A 24,914-nucleotide genomic window follows, 5' to 3' on the forward strand; every position below is an offset into this window, starting at 1 on the left:
ACTACCACAACTGGGTTTTCTTAAACTAATGGTACTCAGTCCCTGACCTAATAAATTAACATGAGCACATGTTTTTAACCCTCAGATTGGACCCTACACTCTTCCGTAAGTGGATCTAAAAAGACCTGTATTAGAATCAGTGAGTTTTTACATTCTTTTTACATTCCCACACATTACTGACTTTGCAGTCTTTGGAACTTCTGACACAGCTTTCTTTTTGGTGCAAACACATCCTTTGGTCTTTTTGTAGATTTTTATACTATTTTATATAGTCGAAGTAATTACTTCAGGTTTTTCTTTCTGCTACTTTCATCCACCACTCTGTTGTGGTGCATCATGCTTAGGAGCACAACAGCCATTCCTTTCTTTCTGCCATAGCGGACCATGGAAAAGCTGCCACCAAATCCATACTCTGCTGTGAAGCTCTCCAGACAAGGAAGCCTTCAACACAGGAGGGATGTCTCACTTGTTCTGTCTTAGAGTAAACACAGTAGAGAGGCCCTTCTCCAAGAGATGCTGTACAAGAGGCACACTGATGAAAAGGTCCTCTGGTGATGTTGCGACCGGTGCTTCTAAAACTACTGCACAACTTCTGGACAATGTTTTACCCCATATTCTTCTGAAATTCTTCCCCTGGTTGTTTTCCTGTGTAAACTATCATATCTATTGCATAGGGGACACGTGAAACACAAACCCAGAAGATCTTTAGTCCATACTTGGCAGGTTTGTTTTTCATATATTGTAGAAACTTGCACCGCCACCTGAATGGCACAAGCTGTTCATCCACAGTGACGCTGGGAATGAATCGTTGTCTGCAGTTTACCAGGAACCAGGTCCCATATGTAACAGAAGGCTGCCATATGGTAGGCTTTCAGACGGATGGATCTGGTCCCCTTGTAATCAAAGCACAAGACACAGCAAATAGCTTCAAATCTCCCAACAGCCATAGTGGCCTTATACATGGGATTACATAAAGGACCCCCAAACAGCAGCACATTTACTTAGCTAGCGCAAGCTGACAAATTATCACCAGATTGTCAGATAGGCTAATTTGTTGACACATGATAACCCATACAGTCACTAAATAGTTGTGAAAGACACACACATGAATGTGCAAGTATGCTGTTGAAATACTGTATGTCAACCTGTTGACATCAGATATTTCCAGAAGATAAAATGGCACACTTACATGAGATGTTACTGTGTAAAATATTTTTCCTGAGGGGTGACACTTGATATATTTTGTGTGGTTGACAATTAATATATTCCTGACAGCAACAGTTGACAATCAAATGTTCCCATGAAATTCCATTAGAAAAGCATGCAGGTCTTTTTTGACCCACTTATGAAAGAGTGGGGTAGTAACACAAAGACTAGAGAAATTTTTAAAGCAGTAAAACTTGAAAAATAAATAAATTACACTATGACAAAAAACCTCAAACAAAAAACTTGTTTGAGGAATACCCAAGATATGAAATTATACACACATTATATTTAAAAGATACTGCAAACAAATGACCTCACCAGGTCATTTTAGACCCACTCATGCATCTAAGGATTAAGAGAGATTAGCACTTCTAAAAGTCACTCTGGAGAAAGGCACCTACCAAATGCCATAAATGCAAATTCATAAGCAGCAGTACAGGTGTTCCTAATAAAATGGATAGCAAGTATATACACATTAAACCACACTATTTTTCTAAACTGTCTTTACTAGATTTATATCCAAAAATTATTCATCCCCTCTAGATGGCCTGTACTAATGAAAGGATTATTCAGAATAAATTTTCAAAATATTGACCGCAGGATTTAAATTAGCTTTCATTCTGAAAATGCATTTATTACATGGTGCATGGTATTGTTTTGATTAAATAAATGATATTCCATGTTTATATTTTATTTCAGCTCAAACAAACAATCTCCAGTTTCATTTCTACTGAACATGTGATATTCCAAATAAATGATATTCCAACAAATCTTTCTGAAAATCTTGAATGGATTCACGATGAAAACATTTAACATCAAAACACTTGTTTGTTTGGATGTGCCAATGTACACATGTACACTAAGCCTCATTTGTATAAACAAACATTTATACGACCAACACAAAGAACATTTACACGAATATCACCACTCAGAATTAGATTGTGATATCTAAAAGGTTTCAAATGCACTTTATTCGGCTGGAGCCTTAACCAAAAAAAGATGAGGTTTCAAACATTTAGATTTGCCTAGCGATACAAGAACACGGCGGGCGACATGCTGCTAACTAGATAGCTAGGGGTACAACAAGAATTGGCACTCACCTCTTTGCTCATTTATCCTGCAGGTTGTGCTTAACTAAACAACAACAACAACAACAACAACAACAACGAGTTAAAATCCGTTAAGCAAAACAGAAGACTTGCAAAGCGGCAGAAGTAAGTTAGAGCACAGAAGTGACAAAACTATCCTAACTAAAATGAATGATCAGCTCTGCTGTTATTAGAACTATGAGATGCTAACTCGCAAACGATTAGTGTTAATGAAGGCACCAACTCACTCGTAATGTATATTAACTGACTACTTTGCCTCCATAATTTCACGAAACCCTTTATCGGTATTTGAGCTAATAGACGATATCTCTATTTCCACCACTCTGCTGACTGAAATCTTATAATGACGGGGAAAAAAAAAAACAATATCCTACCATCTACACAAAACCACGTAACGAAACACCAAACTGCGCCCTATGAACGTTCAAACCTGTTTACTTTTATATATATATTGCCGCCGTTCAGGGTAAGTCGCCATTGGTCAAATCATAACCAATCATCGTGAAAGAGACGGTGGTCCCGCCTACAGGGACTACATGGGCGGGGAAAGTGTCTCTGTAGTTGGGTGACATCTAGATGTAACCCCGGAAACCTACGGAACCCCAGATGGTAAAAACATGAGGTGCAAATGGTTCTCTCGTATTTTTTGCGTCCTCCTGTCGCTCAGTTCGTACAAACAGTACTTCCGGTGTTCCGGAGAATTCAGTACCCTTCAGTTCTCCTGTTTCCACTTCAGCGCGCATGTGCGAAATCATGACGTTTTCCCTTGTTGCTGAGTCGAGCGGCTAGAAAAGTAGTTCCCTCTGTGTTGAGACTGATCTATACTGTAGATGAAACGTCTTATACATAATGATGACTGTAAAAAAAAAAAAAAAAAAAGCATCACTGTAGTGCTTTTATAAATCCTCACACTGTAATATACAGGAAGGACCACTTTTCTCGGGCCTCCAGATAAATTTGTTCCCCCCTGTGTTCTCAGCGTAAACGAATACTCTGTGGGTGAAGTGTGATGAAGAGTTGAGTAAACATGTACAAAGTACTAGCATTGCTGTACTATTTTGATCATACACTAGTTGGAATATACTAGGAAAACTAAATTCCAAGGGTGACGGTGTAATCCGTTTACCCTGTTTCTTAATTATGAAAGCATATGGCTGAAACTTGTGGGGTTCTGAGGAAAAAGATAGATAGATTACAATAACCACTTCAGTATTTCAAAGCCATTTCAGGTGTAATATATTGTAATATATAAAGAAAAATGTAAATGCTACTATAGCACTTCACCATTAGGTGGTGCTGGAGCAAAACTTCTTGGGTACATTCAGGGCGTGGTCCTCAATATACATAACTAGTTTGGTGCTGATATGTAAATGCATTGCAGAGACATGACTTTAAGAACCTGTATTTTGCTTTTGTGGGTACAGTGCAGGAAAACAGTTTTCAATATCAAAAACCCATTTGATAAATTTTGTGTAGACAGGTCTTAAGATGATATGATCCAAATTTGATGATTTTGGGGTGTAATTTGTAAGAGGAGTAGCCAAAACACATTTGATTCAAGCATTTTCTACATGTCAGAGTAACTTTTGACCTCTAGGTGGCGCTGTCATGAAATTTGTTGGGTAGCATCAGGTCATAGTTCTGAAGACACATACCAAGTTTCATGGCAAGTCGTTAATGAGACACAGCATCACTTCTTGATTGGCGACTTCATCACCAGACTTTTTGGCTTGTCACAAGCGAAGAGTTTCACTTCGATTCAAATTCCATTTGATAACTTTTGTGCAGATTGGTCTGAATATATTATGGGCAAAATTGCATGAAATTTGGACAAAATTTCAACATGGCAGAAAATCTAATTAGGTGGAAATTAGACATCATAGGGTCCATTGAATTCAGCATGTTGTTCATAAGTGTTCATGCCATGCCTCAGTTAAGAGTGTTCATGCCATGCCTAAGTTAGATGAGTGTTTCCTACCTTAGTTTAAGGAACGTTCATGTCTTGGTTGAAGGAGGGTTCAGGCCTTAGTTCAGATAGTGTTTCCGTTCCATGTCCTCTGTTTGAGTATCAAATAAAGACTTCCCTCCTGCGCTTACTTCCTGTACAAGTCTTGTTACTTAACAGAATGCCGTGCCCAAGCAGGGAAGTAGCAGGAGAGCACCTGGTCGGGAGGCGCTCGGACTACTGGCCGCAGTACAAGTCCGTGCAGTTTCCACAGAGGACGGCCGCTGAACTCCCGCTGGAAACGTATGGGTGGGGATCCCACCCACTGCTGTTCCTGTTTCACATCCAGGTGTACTTGCAAGCCTGGCGGCCCCCAAGCCTACCAAGAAACAGTGGCTGGGCTTCCTAGTATCCCGCTTCTATGGCCCGGCCCGGGATTGGGCAGAGCAGCTGGCATGTTCAGGGTCTAGTGCCCTTTATGACGTCACCCAGATCTCTGAACTTTTTCTGAAGGAGTTCTCGCAGCTGGGGCAATTAAACCGCCTAGATGTATGCAAAGGGGAATCGAAGTAATGGACAGGGAGGACTGGCCATTCCACCTCTATTATACATGGCTGGACCGGATAGAAGCAGCAGCTTCGTTTCAGTTCCAGTCGACGCTGTGGAGCTAACATGGCAACCTCTGGGCTCCCATCTGGAGTCAACATGGTGGCCTCAAAGCTCCAGCTTGAGACCTACGGGGAGGTCTCAGCTGTGGAGCTCCAGCCCGAGGTTAACATGGCAACCTCTGGGCTCCTGTCTGAGGTCAACATGGCGGCCTCAGTGCTCCAGCTTGAGACCTACGGGGAGGTCTCAGCTGTGGAGCTCCCCCCGGAGGTCAACCCGGCGACTTTGGCGCTCCAGCCTGAGGCCTACGGCGAGGTCTCGGCTGTGGAGCTCCCCCCGGAGGTCAACCCGGCGACCTCGGAGCTCTGGCCGGAGGCCTACAGCGAGGTCTCGGCTGTGGAGCTTCCCCCGGAGGTCAACCCGGTGACCTCGGAGTTCCAGCCAGAGACCTACGGGGAGGTCTCATCTGCCGAGGAAGCTGTCCTGCTCCCCAGCCCAGCGGAGGAAGCTGTCCTGCTGCCCAGCCGAGGAGGCTGTCCTGCTGTCCAGCCCAGCTGAGAAGGCTGTCCCGCTGCCCTGCCCAGCCGAGGAAGCTGTCCTGCTGTCCAGCCCCGCAGAGGACATCCCTCTGCCTTCCTGCACCTCTGAGTACGCCGTTCTGTTTGACTACTCCACGAAGGATGGTATTCCGTTCGCCTGCCCCCCAGAGTACACTGCTCTGTTTACCTGCGCTAAGGAGGACGTCTCTCTGCTTTCCTGCTTCGCAGAGGAAGTCAACCAGCCTTCTAGTCCTGCTGGGGACACCGCCTAGCCGTCTGGTCCCACTGGGGATGCCGCCCAGCCTTCTAGTCCAGGTCCAGTCCAGGTCCAGTCCCTCCAAGTTCCAGTCCAGGTCCAGTCCCTCCAAGTTCCAGCCCCGCTGGGGACTCCTCCCAGCATTCCAGCACCGTCACAGGCGGCGCCCAGTGTTCCAGCCTCGTCGTGGCAGCGAGTGGCAGCTTTCACGGCGGCCCCGGACCCCCATTGGAGGGGGGTTTTTTGGCGCTCCGGGAGAGGTGCCTTTGGAGGGGGGTTCTGTTACGCCACTGCCGGCAGATGGCACTGTAGCACGGTTGCTATGCGGCTCACGCGACTCTTTGTTTTCATTCGCTTCCTGCCCAAGTTCTAGTTTCTGTTTGAGGATGTCCTTGATTTAACCCAGGTGTCTTTGGTTTAGATTAAACATGTTAGTTATTTAAACCCCTTGTGTTGCTGCGCACGTGGCGCGGCATTAACCTGAACTAAACGGAATCTACCCACGCAAATCGGGACTGGACTAAGAGAGACAAAGCTAAAGAATTGCAGCAAAGCAACACCAAGCCAAGCAAATTGAGTGTTCATGCCATGCCATAGTTGAGTGTTCATGCCATGCCTCAGTTAAGAGTGTTCATGCCATGCCTCAGTTAAGAGTGTTCATGCCATGCCTAAGTTAGATGAGTGTTTCCTACCTTAGTTTAAGGAACGTTCATGTCTTAGTTGAAGGAGGGTTCATGTCTTGGATTAAAGAACGTTCATGTATTAGTTTAAGGAGTGTTCAGGCCTTAGTTCAATTAGTGTTTCCGTTCCATGTCCTTTGTTTGAGTATCAAATAAAGACATCCCTCCTGCGCTTACTTCCTGTCCAAGTCTCGTTCCGTAACACATACACTACCTTTATTTTTTATATATTCAATTATCCATTTTATCTTAAACATTATTTAGGTCTGTCATAATCTCTATTGTTTTTTATTACTCCAGATAAAATCACTTTTTGGAACACCCATTGACATTTTAAGTATATACAGACCTTGAAATCTCTTCTGCAATTCAACCCCCTGAATAGTATCCCTCACAACAGCACACATGTGCAAAACAGGTGTTGTCTCAAGCACACTTGATGCTAATCAGGGGCTTCATTAGTTGGACCAGGTGTACTTGAGTTGGAACACATGAAATACCTGAACTGGCTAGGGGTAAAAAATGTATGAAATACCTGTAAGAGGCAGAAAAAAGAAGCTGTCAGTGGCTACAACCAGTTTTCTGAGAAGGGAGGTTGTGAAAAACTCTCGTGAGTGCAAAAGACCTGTAGCAAGACTTGGTGGCAACAGGCACTGAGGTTTCAGTGAGCACAGTAAGGCGCGTACTAAACGCAGAAGGTTTCCATGCCAGAACGCCAAGACATACACCACTACTGACCCAAAAGCACAAGAAAAGTCAGCTCAAAATCATATAAATAAGCTACAGAAGTTTTGGGATTTTGTTCTGTGGAGCGATGAAAAAAAATTGAACTTTTCAGCACAATGGATCAGCGGTATGTCTGGAAAAATAAGAATGAAGAAAGAACACTCTGTCCACAGTCAAGCATGGTGGTGGCTCGGTGATGCTCTGGGGCTGCTTTGCATCCTCTGGCACTGGAAACCTGCAGAGTGGAAGGCAAGATGGATTCATTGAAGTATAAGGAAATCTTAGGGGAAAACATCATGCCGTCTGTGATGAAGCTGAAGCTTGGGTGTCATTGGACCTTCCAACAGGACAGTGATCCCGAGCATACCTCAAATTCTACCAAGGCTTGGTTGAAGAAGTTCTGGAAGATTCTACAGGGCCATCACAGTCACCTCACTTGAACCCCATTGGAAATCTCTGATGGGATTTGAAGAAGGTCATTGCAGCACGCAAACCCAAGAATATTACTAAACTGGATGCCATTGCTCTTGAGCAATGGGCTAAGATTCCTCAGGAATACCACCAGAAGCTGGTGTCTGGCTATGCATCTCATTTGCAGTAAGTTATAACAGCAAAAGGGTGCTCTGCTAAGTACTAAAGATGCTTGCCATGAAGGGGTTGAATAATTTTGAGACTGGAGAAGTCATTATAAGTTGCCTTTTCAGTTGAATTTGGGGAAACCACTTGAAACATTAGTTGTGTTGAACTATTTCAATTGCTTTTGTTTACTTTGTTCATTGCAAACATCTGAAAGTCTGTAAATTTTGACAGTATAGGACAGGGGTCGGGAACCTATGGCTCGCGAGCCAGATGTGGCTCTTTTAATGGCTGCATCTGGCTCGCAGACAAATCTTTAATAAAAAAAAAATAATAATGTTAAAAATATAAAACATTCTCATGTATTTCAATCCATTCATTTAATCAATCCTACCGCTCATGTTCATGGTTGCGGGTGGCTGGAGCCAATCACAACTGTCCTCTGGGACAACACCAAATTTTTATTGGATAATGCGTAACGTACACGGGTCGTTGTGAGGTCAGGAAGTAAACTTCCCTCCTTTTAATCAAGTAGTCAGCTAGCTAATTGCAGAAACCCTTTTACCGAAGAAGATGGCTAAAATAAAAAAAGATGAGTATCGTACTTTTCAGCAGGAATGGACAGAGGACTTCGCCTTTGTGGAGAGAGTAGGTTCTGCAGTGTGTCTAATATGCAATGGTAAAATCGCATCGATGAAACGGTCAAATATAAAGCGGCACTTCGACACACACCATACTACATAGCGGGCTTCACATCTAATCTCCTGCAGTCATTCAAAGCGAGCTTTGGAGAATTTTGTGAGCACACTCGTCTTTTTAAGTTCATCACCCATCCACACGAGTGTGCAGTGGACAGCGCCGACCTGAGTTATATCCCCGGTGTCTCCGTCAGAGATTTTGAGCTACAAGCTGCTGACCTGAAGGCCTCAGACATGTGGGTGAATAAGTTCAAGTCACTGAATGAAGATTTGGAAAGACTTGCACGACAGCAAGCAGAGTTGGCGAGCAAACACAAGTGGGGAGAAATTAAAAAACTTCAACCCGCGGACCATCTGATTGTCAAAACTTGGAACGCTCTTCCCGTCACATACCACACACTGCAGCGTGTAAGTATTGCTGTACTGACAATGTTTGGCTCTACGTATGCATGTGAGCAGTCTTTCTCACATCTAAAGAACATTAAGACCAACCTACGATCATGTTTAACGCATGGAAGTCTCAACGCCTGCATGAAGCTTAACCTCACCACGTATCAACCAGACTACAAAGCCATCAGCAAAACCATGCAGCACCAGAAGTCGCATTAATGGTAAGAAGTAATTTATTCATCATTGGTTAGCAACAACATAACGTTATTAAAAAGAATTCAGAAACTTATTGTACTTTAAAAGTACAATTTTGTTGGTTTTACATAAAATGCACACATTTACTTGTATTTAGCTTTAAACATATTGTATGGCTCTCACGGAATTACATTTTATATGTGGCGTTCATGGCTCTCTCAGCCAAAAAGGTTCCCGACCCCTGGTATAGGAGATGAGTGTTGCAGCTCTCCTACACTGCACCCAGATGATCCCCCCTGACTGGCTAACATGCTGTTTTGATTGTTTTATAGTCTTTGTCATGCTGTTCTTTTGTTTCCGAACTTGATATCTGTTCAGTGCTACTTCAAATAAATATGCTTAAATAGCATTTATGTTTCTGTATTGTGTTGTAATTTTATGCTAGTAAGTGGTGTTAAAAATTGGTCTAACCATCAACGAGACGGTGTGTGTTACGAAATGGGAGGTGAGGCAGAAGCAGGTACAGATCAGCGTCTTTATTTTCATGCAGCAGACAAAACACAGGAAACGCAGTCTATACTGAACAAGATTAACGAGGTTAAACATAGAATTAAAGTTGAGGCATGGAACGAGAACAGGACATGAAAATAAGACCGCTTAGCAGGCGTAACGCATTCACCATCTCATTAACGTATATGAATAATTCTGTGCGAAGTGCACAGCAACACGAGGGGTTTAAATAACCAACATAATCACGCTTGAATACAGACAGCTGGAACCAATTATGAGACACCCTCGAACATAAACCAATACCGGAACAGGAAGAAAACAAAACCAAAACAAAGGCTTGTGTCCGTATACTAGAGTTCTCGTGCATGCGCACTCTCTAAAGCCGTGCCGCAGTGCCATCTGCCGGTGAGGGCGTAACAGTGTGCTGTGATGTGGCGTGTTGTGGGCTGGGTGTGGTGGTCCGCTCAGGGCCAGAAAAGGGCCACTTTTTGGTCCCAGGCCACCCATAATTATTGCTATATAAAATGTTGAAAATTTAAATATCGATGTTAAAACACTGAAATGAGGTCCCCATTCCTACATTTTGCCTAGGACCCCCAAATCACTAAATCCACTCCTGGTAGTAGTATACAGCTTCAGCTTGTATGCCTGAGAGTTGAAAACCACAAAAAAAAACAAGCAATTTCCTGGAAGACGTTTTCCAAATACCTCCTCTCCCCTCCCTAAAAATGGTTTAGTCCAATTAATTATCTCAGCTCAGTCAGTGACAAACAGCAGAGGGACCCAATAAAATTGTAAATCTCACCCAAGCTAGTGAACATCACCAATCAGAGTTAAGGATGCTCTGAGAATAGTTTAAGTTAGAAGTTACAGTGGAAGAACAGGAGACTGAGTGATTGTCAGGAAAAAACACAAATCTGGCTACAAGAAATGTAAAGAAAAGAAGGAGAGGGAGGCCAGGAGAACTGCTGGATCCCAGTCTATCAAGACCTTCTTTAACAAGACAGGTTAATGCATTGTATGGATGTCAGTGTGATGGGATGCTGTACCTTCATAATTTCTCTGTCTGATTTACTTTTGCGGGAATAGGACACCTAATAAGAGCTGCCTTTACCGGTACTCAGTTTCTCATTTATGGGAAGCCAAACAACTCAAAAGCTGGTCCAAACTGAGCTACTCAGTAGAACAGTGCAGTACGGACCAAATACCTGTGCGGATCACTGAAGAGTACAGTGTGGATCAATTGATATGCGCTACTCACCGATCAGTACACAGCAAATTCATTTGAATACTTCCCCAAAATTATACTCTAAAATACTACCGCTATCAGCAGTTCCTTTAACAGATGGCACACAGGGCTAGGGGAATATTTGAAACTATATTAAATAGTCCTAAAATTCTTCTCTATCATGGCCTACTAATAATCCCCATCTCTGAGTTGGCTACATCACTCTCTCCTCTCCACTAATAGCTGGTGTGTGGTGGGTGTTCTGGTGCACTATGGCTGCCGTCTAATCATCCAAGTGGATGCTACACACTAGTGGTGGACCCCCCCCCCCAACCTCATCATACTATATAAAGCACTTTGAGTGTCTAGAGAAGTGCCATATAAATGTAACTGTAATGAGCTAAAGCTTATTCAGTAAATAAATTGTACCAATGCAATTGTGTACTTATTTCCAGTTTATTTTTACTTTATTTAAAACAATCACAAAGCATGTAAAAAAAAAATAGCTGAAAACTATTCTATGAGGGTACAGGCTTTTATAGTATAGGATTATACGTTATCAGAGAGAGATAGTTTGTATATATTGTAACCTTAGTTTTGACAGGTATAGGTCAAAGGTCAAAAAGATACACATTCTAACTCTCTATATCTAGATCAAAGGTCATGATCATAAAAATATGAATAGTTATGTTAAATCTGGATCACATCCATTCGTTACCATACATGGTGTGGCCATGTGTTTTTCCGCCCCACACACGTTGCACACATGGTACATCTAACACTCTGTGGTAGGTCATAATTATATATATAGTTATGTTAAATCTGGTTCACATCCAAATCGTGACCATACATGGTACGGCCATATGTTTTCCCACCCCACACAAGTTGCACACTCATGTTTTTTCTTTTCACATAGAATATGAAACTCTCTGTGGTAGGTCATAAAAATATATATAGTTATGTTAAATCTGGATCACATCCATTCGTGACCATACCTGGTACGGCCATGTATTTTACGCCCCACACACGTTGCACACGTGGTCCTTCTTTTCACAAAGAATATGAAACTCTCTGTGGTAGGTCATAAAATATATATAGTTATGTTAAATCTGGTTCACATCCATTCGTGACAGAAATGTTGCTAGTTATGTTAAATCGGGTTCCCATCCATTCCTGACACAAATGTTACTATACATGGTACGGCCATGTGTATTACACATCCAAACAAAAATATGACGCACACAAACGCACTTTATTTTCACATTATTTAAAAGGAATTTAAGTGTTATGTACTAAATTACCATAATTATGAGCACAAGTTGTTAAGTTGACAATCATTTTTAAAATTATGTTTCTCCATTTAGATTGTCTGCAGTAGAATGCAGTCTTTTAAACCAGGAAAAATGACTGCCTTTAAGTTTTATAACAATAGTAAGTAAAATCCAGCGTGATTTACATTACAAATCTCATACGTAATATCTCTGCAGGATTTATAGACGTTAAAGCACTGAATGAAATGAGCAATATAGACAAAAAATAAACACTCTGTGTCTACTACTTTTATCTCTCATAGAACTATCCACAGTCCAAAGGCTGTGGAGCTAGAAGGCTACGTGTGCGAATGACAAAAGATTTTAAAAAATAAAATAAAAAATGTATCAATACATGAAATTAGATTACACAATGTAGTTGAGGTTTACATGAATAAGCAGAAATGTAATCATGCTTATCTTTCCTATAGCACAAATGAAAAGCCCTCTCTAGATGAACAGATTTGTCAAATGAAACTTTTTCCTTCTTTTCCACTGCTACGGTAAACTAAAGAGTGGATATTCAAATTACACTGCTAAATATGACTAGCATTAGCTACGTGTACTAGTGCAAAATAGTCCATCAAATGTATTAGCAGGTGTAGCCTATACACGAGTCCACTATTGGTCATATCACAACTGAGAACATGCCCCAAATTCATTGCTTTAGTAGAATTTAATTGTAAGTGAAATGATATTCAAATTGTAATGTCCTTAGTATTTGTTCAGTCTACAGGTCCTCTAACACTCTGTTAAATGAATAAATGTAAATGTACTACAATGTAAATTTTGTTTTAAATCAATTAACGCAGAAATTACACACAATATTAAGTTGATGTAATTATCAACATTATTATGTCAACACAACTCATCAAAATAATGTGTACAACTTTAAATATTTAATTAATTCAATAAATTAGAATTTTTATCTTGCAACCACACATTAAATTTAGATTGTGGGGGTTTGTTTTGTATAGCTCCGCTGTTAGAAAATACATGATGGCTGAATGTGAACATAAATGAGCAGAATGTAAGCTTGTGAAATAAATATTTATTTTATATACAAACTGAAGCTATGATAAAAGAACGAAAACAATTAACCTTTCTCAAAGAAATTCCTAAATCCTCTGATCAAGTATATGGCTGTACCATCTGTCTATTAAATAAATGCCGGTCCTTCATGCTGAAAAAGAAGGATCCGAATATAATACCAGTAGTTTGGCACTGTGACTCAAAAAGTTGTTTTATATCTGACATCTGAAAGCTAACTACTGTCCCCAACTGCCGTACAATACTGATGATGCTCTTACAGTTAAGAGGTCTGAATGGCAGACCTTGTTAAATAAAATTTTATGTTTCTTCCTCATAATGTGTTATATTTTATAAATATATTCTTATACATCTTATATTACTTTTTGCCTTTTCTTATACGTTGAAATGGGATAAGAGGGGTCCGATGCTGGTGCGAAGGTGATCCTGCACAAGGACATGTCTTTGTAACTGTAAGGGACGAGTCAACGTAATCCTTCACATGGTATTCATAAGGTGCCATAAGTTTCTGCTTCTCTATGGGTCATGCTGAAGTTTGAACAAAATGGTTTGACTTAATATCCGCAGCAGTAGTGCACAAGTCATTTCTTCCTCATTTTTTATTAACTTTTATTGTATGCCTAAATGCAATAAAAGTTATTTGCCAGATTCAGATGCTCCTAAACAAATTATTATAAAGTATGAGTTGGTAACTGATCAACAAAGACTGTACTATCATTTCTAATATAATGCATTAAATATGGACCACTATTTTCACTGAAATATTTCAGAGATATTTATTTATTTATTTATTTATTTTTTACACTAGTTTACACTAAATGTCTAATATTCTGTTCTGTTGGAAATATGCCTGAACTGTAATTCCCCCCCCCCCCCCCCCCCCCCCCCCCCCCCCCGAACCCCCAGATCAGGAGTGGGTAAAGACAGACTGGTGATCTGATCTATATTATATATACGTGTACCATAGATAACGTCTCTCTGAATGCCATGGTGGGACGTTCCCGAGCTGAAGTACTGTACAAGTCCTAAGCATTAGATCACCCCAATTACTCTTGTATACACTTTCCATACCATCGTGATCTTTGCCTGACGAAGCTATACACAAACATATTTGACATTTGGGGCCTAATTCTAAAATCACCACATACCAAATGCACAACCATTTTGTCTTGCTGCCATCACAAAATAATAATGTTTAAACCTTAAGTAACGTAGTCACGGAGGGTGTATATATTTTTCCACACTACATGAAGTTTGGGGATCCTTATAGACTGTGGAACAGAAATGTACTCAGTGTGTCTCCGCCGTTTTATTTCATATTGGAGTACAACCATTTTTCTTTTTTACCATTAAGGATGAAACACTTGTTTCTTTTAAAACATCATCTTTAAATGTTTTTCTACCTCCTAACTAAACCCTCGGACTTAAGACAGGATCTTTGGAGCTGTTGACACCCTGCTCAGGGTTAAACAACAACGTCTTTACATTACCTTCATTAATAAATTGTCAAACTAACCTCTTGGTATAAAAAATAAAAAAATAAAAATAAAAAAATTTTGGAGCAAAAGTCAGGTCCTCTCTCATTTCAACAGGTCCTCTTGTTGGTGAATACACAGCAATCTTCTAAGGGTATTAGGATTTCTCGGAGCAGACATTGTAACAGATTGTTGCAGAGTTTCTTCTGTGTTTTAACTATGACGTCTTAACCACTATTTTAACACTGAGACACACGACTCCCTTTAATTCGTTAACAAACACATTTGTAAGAATTCTGGTCAGCAAAACCCCCGAAAGAACACCTGTGTGTCTCTCTCTCACACACCCACCCCCGCACACCCACATGGTCACCAGAGGTCATAAATGTACTGCTGGGACATGGGATGTCAAAGCATAGACAAAAGCTTATGTATTTAGTGACAGTTCTGTGTAAGTATCCTCGTTGGCGGACCATTTTCTGAAATCTCGTTTATAGTTTAAACAAAATGCACGACTCTTTTAAAACACCGTCTTTAAATGTTTTTCTGCCTCCTAACTAAACCCTCGGACTTAAGACACGATCTTTGGAGCTGTTGACGCCCTGCTCAGGGTTAAACAACAACGTCTTTACATTACCATCATTAATAAATTATCAATCTAACCTCTTGCTTTTTAAAAAAAAAAAATTTGGAGCAAAAGTCAGGTCCTCTCTCATTTCAACAGGTCCTCTTGTTGGTGAATACACAGCAATCTTCTAAGGGTATTAGGATTTCTCGGAGCAGACATTGTAACAGATTGTTGCAGAGTTTCTTCTGTGTTTTAACTATGACGTCTTAACCACTATTTTAACACTGAGACACACGACTCCCTTTAATTCGTTAACAAACACATTTGTAAGAATTCTGGTCAGCAAAACCCCCGAAAGAACACCTGTGTGTCTCTCTCTCTCTCTCACACCCACCGCACACCCACATGGTCACCAGAGGTCATAAATGTACTGCTGGGACATGGGATGTCAAAGCATAGACAAAAGCTTATGTATTTAGCGACAGTTCTGTGTAAGTATCCTCGTTGGCGGACCATTTTCTGAAATCTCGTTTATAGTTTAAACAAAATGCACGACTCTTTTAAAACACCGTCTTTAAATGTTTTTCTGCCTCCTAACTAAACCCTCGGACTTAAGACACGATCTTTGGAGCTGTTGACGCCCTGCTCAGGGTTAAACAACAACGTCTTTACATTACCATCATTAATAAATTATCAATCTAACCTCTTGCTTTTAAAAAAAAAAAAATTTGGAGCAAAAGTCAGGTCCTCTCTCATTTCAACAGGTCCTCTTGTTGGTGAATACACAGCAATCTTCTAAGGGTATTAGGATTTCTCGGAGCAGACATTGTAACAGATAGTTGCAGAGTTTCTTCTGTGTTTTAACTACGACGTCTTAACCATTATTTTAACACTGAGACACACGACTCCCTTTAATTCGTTAACAAACACATTTGTAAGAATTCTGGTCAGCAAAACCCCCGAAAGAACACCTGTGTGTCTCTCTCTCACACACCCACCCCCCGCACACCCACATGGTCATCAGAGGTCATAAATGTACTGCTGGGACATGGGATGTCAAAGCATAGACAAAAGCTTATGTATTTAGCGATAGTTCTGTGTAAGTATCCTCGTTGGCGTACCATTTTCTGAAATCTCGTTTATAGTTTAAACAAAATGCACGACTCTTTTAAAACACCGTCTTTAAAAAAGGTTTTTTCACCCTTAAAATAACCTGGTTAGCAGGTAGGATATGTAATACATATTTTCATTTTCTTCAGACATATTGTCACTTCAGTCTTCACAACGAATAACACCGATGGTTTTGACCTTTCTTTCAGTAAAAGAGAACAACGACATCATACAGCCTTGAAGGACTGTAGAAATGTTTTACACATCACAGTGTTTTTCTCAACAACGTAGCCAATAAATAGTTCAATTATTTCACAAACCTCAGTCTGCTCATTTCTTGACAGAAGGATTACACATAGATCATACACATAGGGAGCTACACATGCATAACATGTCCAAAATTCTAATACATCTACCACATTCAGTCACCAGGTCTAGTATTTTCTGATAGATTAGTTACACAAACTGATAATTACCACAGAAGTAATTTCAGAAACAAAGATTCACTTAAACCACAAATGTACACATTGGTAGGGGTCGTTAAACCCTGAAACACACGACTCGTCCCTTAATTCATTAACATAAACACACTGTAAGCAGTCTGGTCAGCAAACCCCCAGGAAACACATGACTCTCTCTCTCTCTCTCTCTCTCTCTCTCTCTCTCTCTCTCTCTAACACACCCACACACACGCACGCACACCCCCCACACCCACATACACACACACTTGAGATGTGTAGGACATTGTGTATAGGCCTACAAGACATTCCCCGGAAATTGTGTCTTCTAGTTTAAACAAAACTCTCGATTCTTTTAAGCAGCACTTTACATCCTAAAGGGTTAGGTTTAGAAGGCATGTAATACGCGCGTTTCTTATAAAACACCGTCTTTAAAACGTTTACCTCCTAAAGGGACCTATTTAGAAGGTATGTAAAAAGTTTTTTTTTAATTTATTTTTTCTTTTTTACATTTCTTCGGGTATATCAATGTTTTAGAGTATTTATTTCAGTAAAGTTTTATTCAAAGTCATGCCATTTTCTCAAAAAGTGCAATCAATAAAGTTTAATTTATTTCACAAGCTTACATTCTGCTCATTTATGTTCACATTCAACCATCATGTATTTTCTAACAGCGGAGCTATACAAAACAAACCCCCACAATCTAAATTTAATGTGTGGTTGCAAGATAAAAATTCTAATTTATTGAATTAATTAAATATTTAAAGTTGTACACATTATTTTGATGAGTTGTGTTGACATAATAATGTTGATAATTACATCAACTTAATATTGTGTGTAATTTCTGCGTTAATTGATTTAAAACAAAATTTACGTTGTAGTACATTTACATTTATTCATTTAACAGAGTGTTAGAGGACCTGTAGACTGAACAAATACTAAGGACATTACAATTTGAATATCATTTCACTTACAATTAAATTCTACTAAAGCAATGAATTTGGGGCATGTTCTCAGTTGTGATATGACCAATAGTGGACTCGTGTATAGGCTACACCTGCTAATACATTTGATGGACTATTTTGCACTAGTACACGTAGCTAATGCTAGTCATATTTAGCAGTGTAATTTGAATATCCACTCTTTAGTTTACCGTAGCAGTGGAAAAGAAGGAAAAAGTTTCATTTGACAAATCTGTTCATCTAGAGAGGGCTTTTCATTTGTGCTATAGGAAAGATAAGCATGATTACATTTCTGCTTATTCATGTAAACCTCAACTACATTGTGTAATCTAATTTCATGTATTGATACATTTTTTATTTTATTTTTTAAAATCTTTTGTCATTCGCACACGTAGCCTTCTAGCTCCACAGCCTTTGGACTGTGGATAGTTCTATGAGAGATAAAAGTAGTAGACACAGAGTGTTTATTTTTTGTCTATATTGCTCATTTCATTCAGTGCTTTAACGTCTATAAATCCTGCAGAGATATTACGTATGAGATTTGTAATGTAAATCACGCTGGATTTTACTTACTATTGTTATAAAACTTAAAGGCAGTCATTTTTCCTGGTTTAAAAGACTGCATTCTACTGCAGACAATCTAAATGGAGAAACATAATTTTAAAAATGATTGTCAACTTAACAACTTGTGCTCATAATTATGGTAATTTAGTACATAACACTTAAATTCCTTTTAAATAATGTGAAAATAAAGTGCGTTTGTGTGCGTCATATTTTTGTTTGGATGTGTAATACACATGGCCGTACCATGTATAGTAACATTTGTGTCAGGAATGGATGGGAACCCGATTTAACATAACTAGCAACATTTCTGTCACGAATGGATGTCAACCAGATTTAACATAACTATATATATTTTATGACCTACCACAGAGAGTTTCATATTCTTTGTGAAAAGAAGGACCATGTGTGCAACGTGTGTGGGGCGTAAAATACATGGCCGTACCAGGTATGGTCACGAATGGATGTGATCCAGATTTAAAATAACTATATATATTTTTATGACCTACCACAGAGAGTTTCATATTCTATGTGAAAAGAAAAAACATGAGTGTGCAACTTGTGTGGGGTGGGAAAACATATGGCCGTACCATGTATGGTCACGATTTGGATGTGAACCAGATTTAACATAACTATATATATTATTATGACCTACCACAGAGTGTTAGATGTACCATGTGTGCAACGTGTGTGGGGCGGAAAAACACATGGCCACACCATGTATGGTAACGAATGGATGTGATCCAGATTTAACATAACTATTCATATTTTTATGATCATGACCTTTGATCTAGATATAGAGAGTTAGAATGTGTATCTTTTTGACCTTTGACCTATACCTGTCAAAACTAAGGTTACAATATATACAAACTATCTCTCTCTGTTATCACATGCTATATGATGGTACAGGCTTAAAGCAGTATAGGATTTTAAGTTATAGCGTGCTGTCTGAGGGTACAGGCTTATACAGTATAGGATTATAAGATTATTAGTGTTTTTTTTCCCTTACTGTTGCTGCCTTGGTGATATTAGTGACAGCACTGTCAATCTGCACAACATACTGCAAAACATTTATTACCAATAGATTATCACCAGTTCTACAAATCCCCTCAGCATACATTTATTTATTTAAATTATTATACCATTATTGTGTGTGTGTGTGTGTGTATATATATATATATATATATATATATATATATATATATATATATATATATATATATATATATATATATATACACACACACACATACTCTGGCTATTCATTGGAGCCGAGCCATAGAGCGTTTACTCTTGAACTTTCCATTCACAATACACTTTAGGTGCATGTTGATGATATTCATTTACATTTACATTTGGCAGATGCTCCACATTCCTCAGATCAGTAGTTCACAGTTTTACCCACTGAGCCTTATTCATAAGGCTACCTGTTTTTAGGTGTTTGGATTAAACCCATTTAAGTGAGCTGTTAAACAGGACAACCTGGTTATGGTGTGCAGATCTTAGTTTTGGAAGCACTTCAGATAATTTATGGGTATTAGACCTAATATAAATAATAATATTAATTAATAATTTTGATAAACATATGAATTTAAAATGGGAGGATGAGAGATTGGCGGTATAACGTTCAGATCATTACCTTTACAAAAACAGTCATTCTTTAAAACCCCTTTCGCCCCGACACTAGCGTTCATTCCGCCGGCGGAATGGAAAACGACTTATCGGATATTTTCAATTAGTATAAACAAATGAATTATTGTATCACCACAGTTCTGGTACAAGATTAGTCAGGACACTTGTGGCTTTCTGTGTGTACAGTTTTATGTCTGTTTGCTTAACTGCTGGTGAGCAGGGAAAAGGGCGGAGTTTGAGCTCCCTGCTGGGCAAACAATTCACACCTCTCCACGAAAACATAGAGACAGAGATAAATCGGAGAGCACGACTAAAGCTTTTTTGATAGTAAAACACTGTATACAACTGCCACAATAAAATTATAACATTTAAACCAAAGATCGAACTTGTATAAACGTTTACTACCTTACGTTACCTACATAGACGAAAATGCAGTTCGCTCGCGGTTTCGCCCCTCCCCCCGAGAAGCCAGAGGAGAGGGGTCACTCGTGTGTCTATCATTTAAGCCATTCGGAGAGCACGTGCTCCTTCACCTAGGGCTCTAGCACTATTTTTAATAAACATTATATTTTATAAGTATGTTTCAGACTTTTTGTGTGTGTGAAATTATACATTGTGTAACAGAGTTCATGCTACTGCCATTTATTTTCATTTTGTACCATTTGGATACGTTTGGTGCCATTTGGAGAGGTTATTTTGTGCCTTTAAAAAATGTTTGCTATTTCTAGAAGTCTGCAATATTTAAAGGCTTTGTGCCATTTTTATAAGCTTTGTGCCATTTAGAGAGGTCTTGTGTAATTTAGACACGTTTGGTACCATTTGGAGAGGTTTTGGGGCATTTTGGAGAGGTTTTTACCTGTGTTTGGATAACCTTACACACAATTTTAGTGGTTAGAGATAACTTCCTCATATTTTGTGTGTTCATGGACAAGTACTTGGGACATCTTTGAGACCAGGAATGGGGTTGATATCAACATTTGCTGTGAAGATATAACAATTGTGTTAAAAGTAAATTAAAAAAAAATGAATAATTAAAAAAAATCTGAATATATAGCCCCAGGTAGGCTAGGTCAAAGAAGAAATACTTGAAATAACTGCTTATTCTTAAAGTCTTAAGTGTCTACTTTCATATGAGCCATTAACCACTACTGTGGTGTGTGTGATCACAAAACAAATCAATGCTGAACACAGGTACCCACAAAACAGAAAAAAATGCCATTTTTTGGCTACCCGTAAAAGAGGTTAAATGATTTGAGTTCTAATATTCTATCGTCATATTATAATCTCTTTTAAGACTGAAGTTTGTGACACTGTTGAAAATATAGATTTACTCTAAATGTGATAAATATGAATTGGTCATTATAATATGCGTACCTTGCAATTGTTCGTCATATAGTGTTTTCAAGTGCTATTTTTAATTACATTCTTAAGTAAAACATTTCCACACCTCATCTCTATTTTATTTATTATCATTCATACATTCATACACCCAACACTCGTTTTAAAGGCCATAATTTTTTTTTACAAATAATTTATATATATTGAAGTGGGAGCTAACTGGAAAAACAGAATGAAAAACGGGTCGTATTAACAAAGACTTTTGTCATAACACTAAAAATTATTCAATTTAGAGTTTTTTCTTATTTACACTGCCATTGAGAGTATCTTTTACTAATTCCTAAGTTAGGAGATAGGGGTGAAACCATGGCTAGAGATGGCATATCTCATGAATGAATAGTGACAGTAATTGGCCGATGAGGCACCAGGGCACAGTAAACTCATTCCAATGCACAATGAAATTTTAAAAATGTAATGAAAATTTTAATGTTATCAATTACCTACTGTTCTCACGTCAAATACATTTTCAGCGAACTTAGCATAAAGTGCTGTGAAAAAGTATTTGCTGATTTCCTTCTGATTTCTTCTGTTTTTGTGTATATATCATACTAAATAGTTTTAGATCTTCAAACTAAATACAACATAAAACAAAGGCAACCTGAGTAAGCACACTCATGATAATGATGACGTTTTTTCAACGTTAGATGCCTTTGGTAAACGTTCTTAGAAAAACATTATTCTTACATTGTTAGTGGAACGTTTTAAAAACATTACTTCATTAAAAAATGTCATGACATAAAATTTATTTTTAAAAAATACAAACAGATTTACAGCAGAGTAATGCAATTGATAAATAAATAATAAACAAAAAATCAGTTATTTATTGTATTGTATAATTATTTGTACAATATGTAAAAAAGTTAACAAGACTAAAATAAAATAAAATTAGGGGCTTTAAAAAATTAAAAGAATCGTTATGTCTGGGGCGGGCTGGGTTGGTCATTCGTGTAGGTATTGAACAGGGTCGGGTGCATGGAAGGAGCCTCCCCGTACGGCGCAATTGAAGTATCCAATGACACTCCTCATCACAGCGCCTGGCGCACCCTGGGCAACGTTCAGTATCATACTGCTGAGGGGCCAATCCCTCCACCATGATGGTTCCACCAGTAATATGTGACAGATGAATTTCACTGTGCTATAATGTATATGTGACCAATAAAGACTCATTTAATTACTTCCTTGCATTTATCATCCTACCATGGCATTACTTTCTTTATATTTTCCCCCTTACTCTTTGGAATTTCCTCTGTCGCTGCCAATATTATACCTTGCTTTATATATTTTGTACTCTAATGTTTCAACAGCCATTTCAAAATATACTTGACTTAGATATCTATTACTTTCTTCCTGAGATTTTCACCAGTTCACTGTTCAGAGTTTCCACTTATACACTCTACACTTACTGTTACCACTACAGTATATTTATTCTGCACCATACTGGGTAATGATCACTGCCCATTGTTCCTTCTCGATACACTGACCAATCACATATTGCTGCTATGCTGTTTGATACTAGTGTAAGATCCAGTGCTGACTCTTTCCCCATGTTTACATCTATTCTTGTACACTCACCATTATTTATACACACTAAATTATTTTCATCTAACATCTCTTCTATTATTTGTCCATTGTTGTCAGTTCTATCACTCCCCCACAATGTATTGTGCCTATTAAAATCCCCACACCACACCATGTTTCTACACTCTTGTCCCTCTATCTCATTGAATTTCCTTACCTCTAGTCTTTGACATGGATTATATTAATTTACTATCACCAACTCCTTTCTAGCCCAGACTTTTACCACCACATACTCTTGTTAATTTCCTATACCTAATACTTGGTATGATAAACAAGAAAGGGTGTATTATTTATCAATTGCATTACTCTGCTGTACATCTGTTTGTATTTTTTAATGCAGTAATGTTATTAAAACGTTTTTTTTGCTAACGTTCTAAGAACATTTACCAAAGACATCTAACGTTGAAAAAACGTTATCATGATTGTGCTTCCTCAGGTTGCCTTTGTTTTATGTTGTATTTTGTTTGAAGATCTAAAACTATTTAGTATGATATATACACAAAAACAGAAGAAATCAGAAGGAACCACCACTAGGGTGTAGCATCCACTTGGATGATTAGACGGCAGCCATAGTGTACCAGAACACACACCACACACCAGCTATTAGTGGAGAGGAGAGAGTGATGTAGCCAACTCGGAGATGGGGATTATTAGTAGGCCATGATAGAGAACGGCCAATGCGCATGCAGTCAGTATCTGGTGTCCAGCTGCTTTAAGTACTACAGTGCATCTCATTCTCATGGACTGCACCAGATTTACTAGTTCTTGTGGGGGGGCACACGTATACATGTCATTTTCCACTGCAAGGACTATCAGCTGTCCTTCCTGTCTCCCTGTAGCACTGTCTTAGGTGTCTTACATTTATTCATTTAGCAGACGCTTTTATCCAAAGCAATATATCAAGCAAAGAACAATATAAGTAGTGCTACCATTCAAGATCCATTAATTGAGTTCCAGAAGAAGCAAAGTGCACAGAGTAGAGGTGTAAGTGCAATATTTTTTTTTTATTAAATAAATTTTTTTTTAAAAATTATATATATATATAAAATTTTTTAAAAAAAATTATATTATATATATATATATATATATATATATATATATATATATATATATATATATATATATATATATATATATATATATATATATATATATATATAAATGAGTTGGTTAGGTGTTCACGGAAGAGGTAGGTCTTTAGCTGTTTTTTGAAGATGGTGACAGATTCTGTGGTCCAGATTGAGGTTGGAAGTTCATTCCACCACTGAGGAACAGTTAGTTTGAAGGTTCTGGAAAGGGACCTTTAGCCACGCTGAGTAGGAACTGCAAAGCATCGGTCGCTAATCGATCGCAGATTGTGTGAGGGAATGTAAGCCTTCAGGAAAGAGTTGAGGTAGGAGGGTGCTGTTCCAGACAAGGTCTTGTAGGTGAGCATCAACATTACAGATATTGCAGTTTATTGCTCTGGCCACATCTGCAGCCCTCACACCTTCCTGCAGCATTCCTATGGCATGTTCACGTAGGTGAGCAGGCACACTCGGCATCTTTCTTCTGGTGTTTTTCGGAGTCAGTAGAAAGGTCTCTTTAGTGTCCTAAGTTATTGTAACTGTGACCTTCATTGCTTACCGCCTGTAAACTGTTAGTGTCTGAAGGACTGTTCCACAGGTGCACGTGCCATAATTGTTTATGGTTCATTGAACAAGCATGAAAGATTGTTTAAACCCTTTACAATAAAGATCTGTACAACTTATTTGGATTTTACAAAATTATCTTTATATGCAGGGTGAGTACTGTATTTTAGTCATGTGCACACTATGTACTGTAAAAACAGCATCATTTTTCGGATGAGATGTTAAACTGAGGTCCTGACTCTGGTCATTAAAAATCCCAGGACTTGTAAAGAGTAGGGGTAGAACCCCATTGGCCCTTCATGATCATGGCCTACTAATAATCCTCATCTCAGAGTTGGCTACATCACTCTCTCCTCTCCACTCATAGCTGGTGTGTGGTGTGCGTTCTGGTGCACTATGGCTGCCATCTGATCATCCAAGTGGACGCTACACACTAGTGGTGGTTCAGGAGATCCACCCCCCCTAAAATCATACTATGTAAAGTGCTTTGAGCGTCTAGAAGAGTGCCCTATAAAAT

General features: G+C 38.9%; 1 protein-coding gene across 7 annotated transcripts in view; it reads right to left on the reverse strand.

The window, feature by feature from the left end:
* LOC108261048 (carboxy-terminal kinesin 2) overlaps positions 1 to 20,276 on the reverse strand; it is a 37,338-nt gene extending 17,062 nt beyond the window's left edge. For 2 of the 7 annotated variants that reach the window (XM_053679524.1, XM_053679517.1), the window contains exons 1-2: positions 2,690 to 2,763; positions 2,307 to 2,340 (exon numbers count right to left, since the gene is read on the reverse strand). In XM_053679524.1, the coding sequence (XP_053535499.1) occupies positions 2,307 to 2,318 (12 nt within the window). In that variant the 5' untranslated portion in view covers positions 2,319 to 2,340; positions 2,690 to 2,763. Of the gene's footprint in view, positions 1 to 2,306; positions 2,341 to 2,542; positions 2,764 to 20,195 lie in introns of those variants that run through there. The other 5 variants (XM_053679520.1, XM_053679518.1, XM_053679521.1 and 2 more) reach the window with 4 other exon arrangements.
* Positions 20,277 to 24,914: the final 4,638 nt, after the last annotated feature.

This window comes from Ictalurus punctatus, chromosome 3 (assembly GCF_001660625.3).
Source record: "Ictalurus punctatus breed USDA103 chromosome 3, Coco_2.0, whole genome shotgun sequence".
In the NCBI taxonomy this organism is placed as follows: Eukaryota; Metazoa; Chordata; class Actinopteri; order Siluriformes; family Ictaluridae; genus Ictalurus; species Ictalurus punctatus.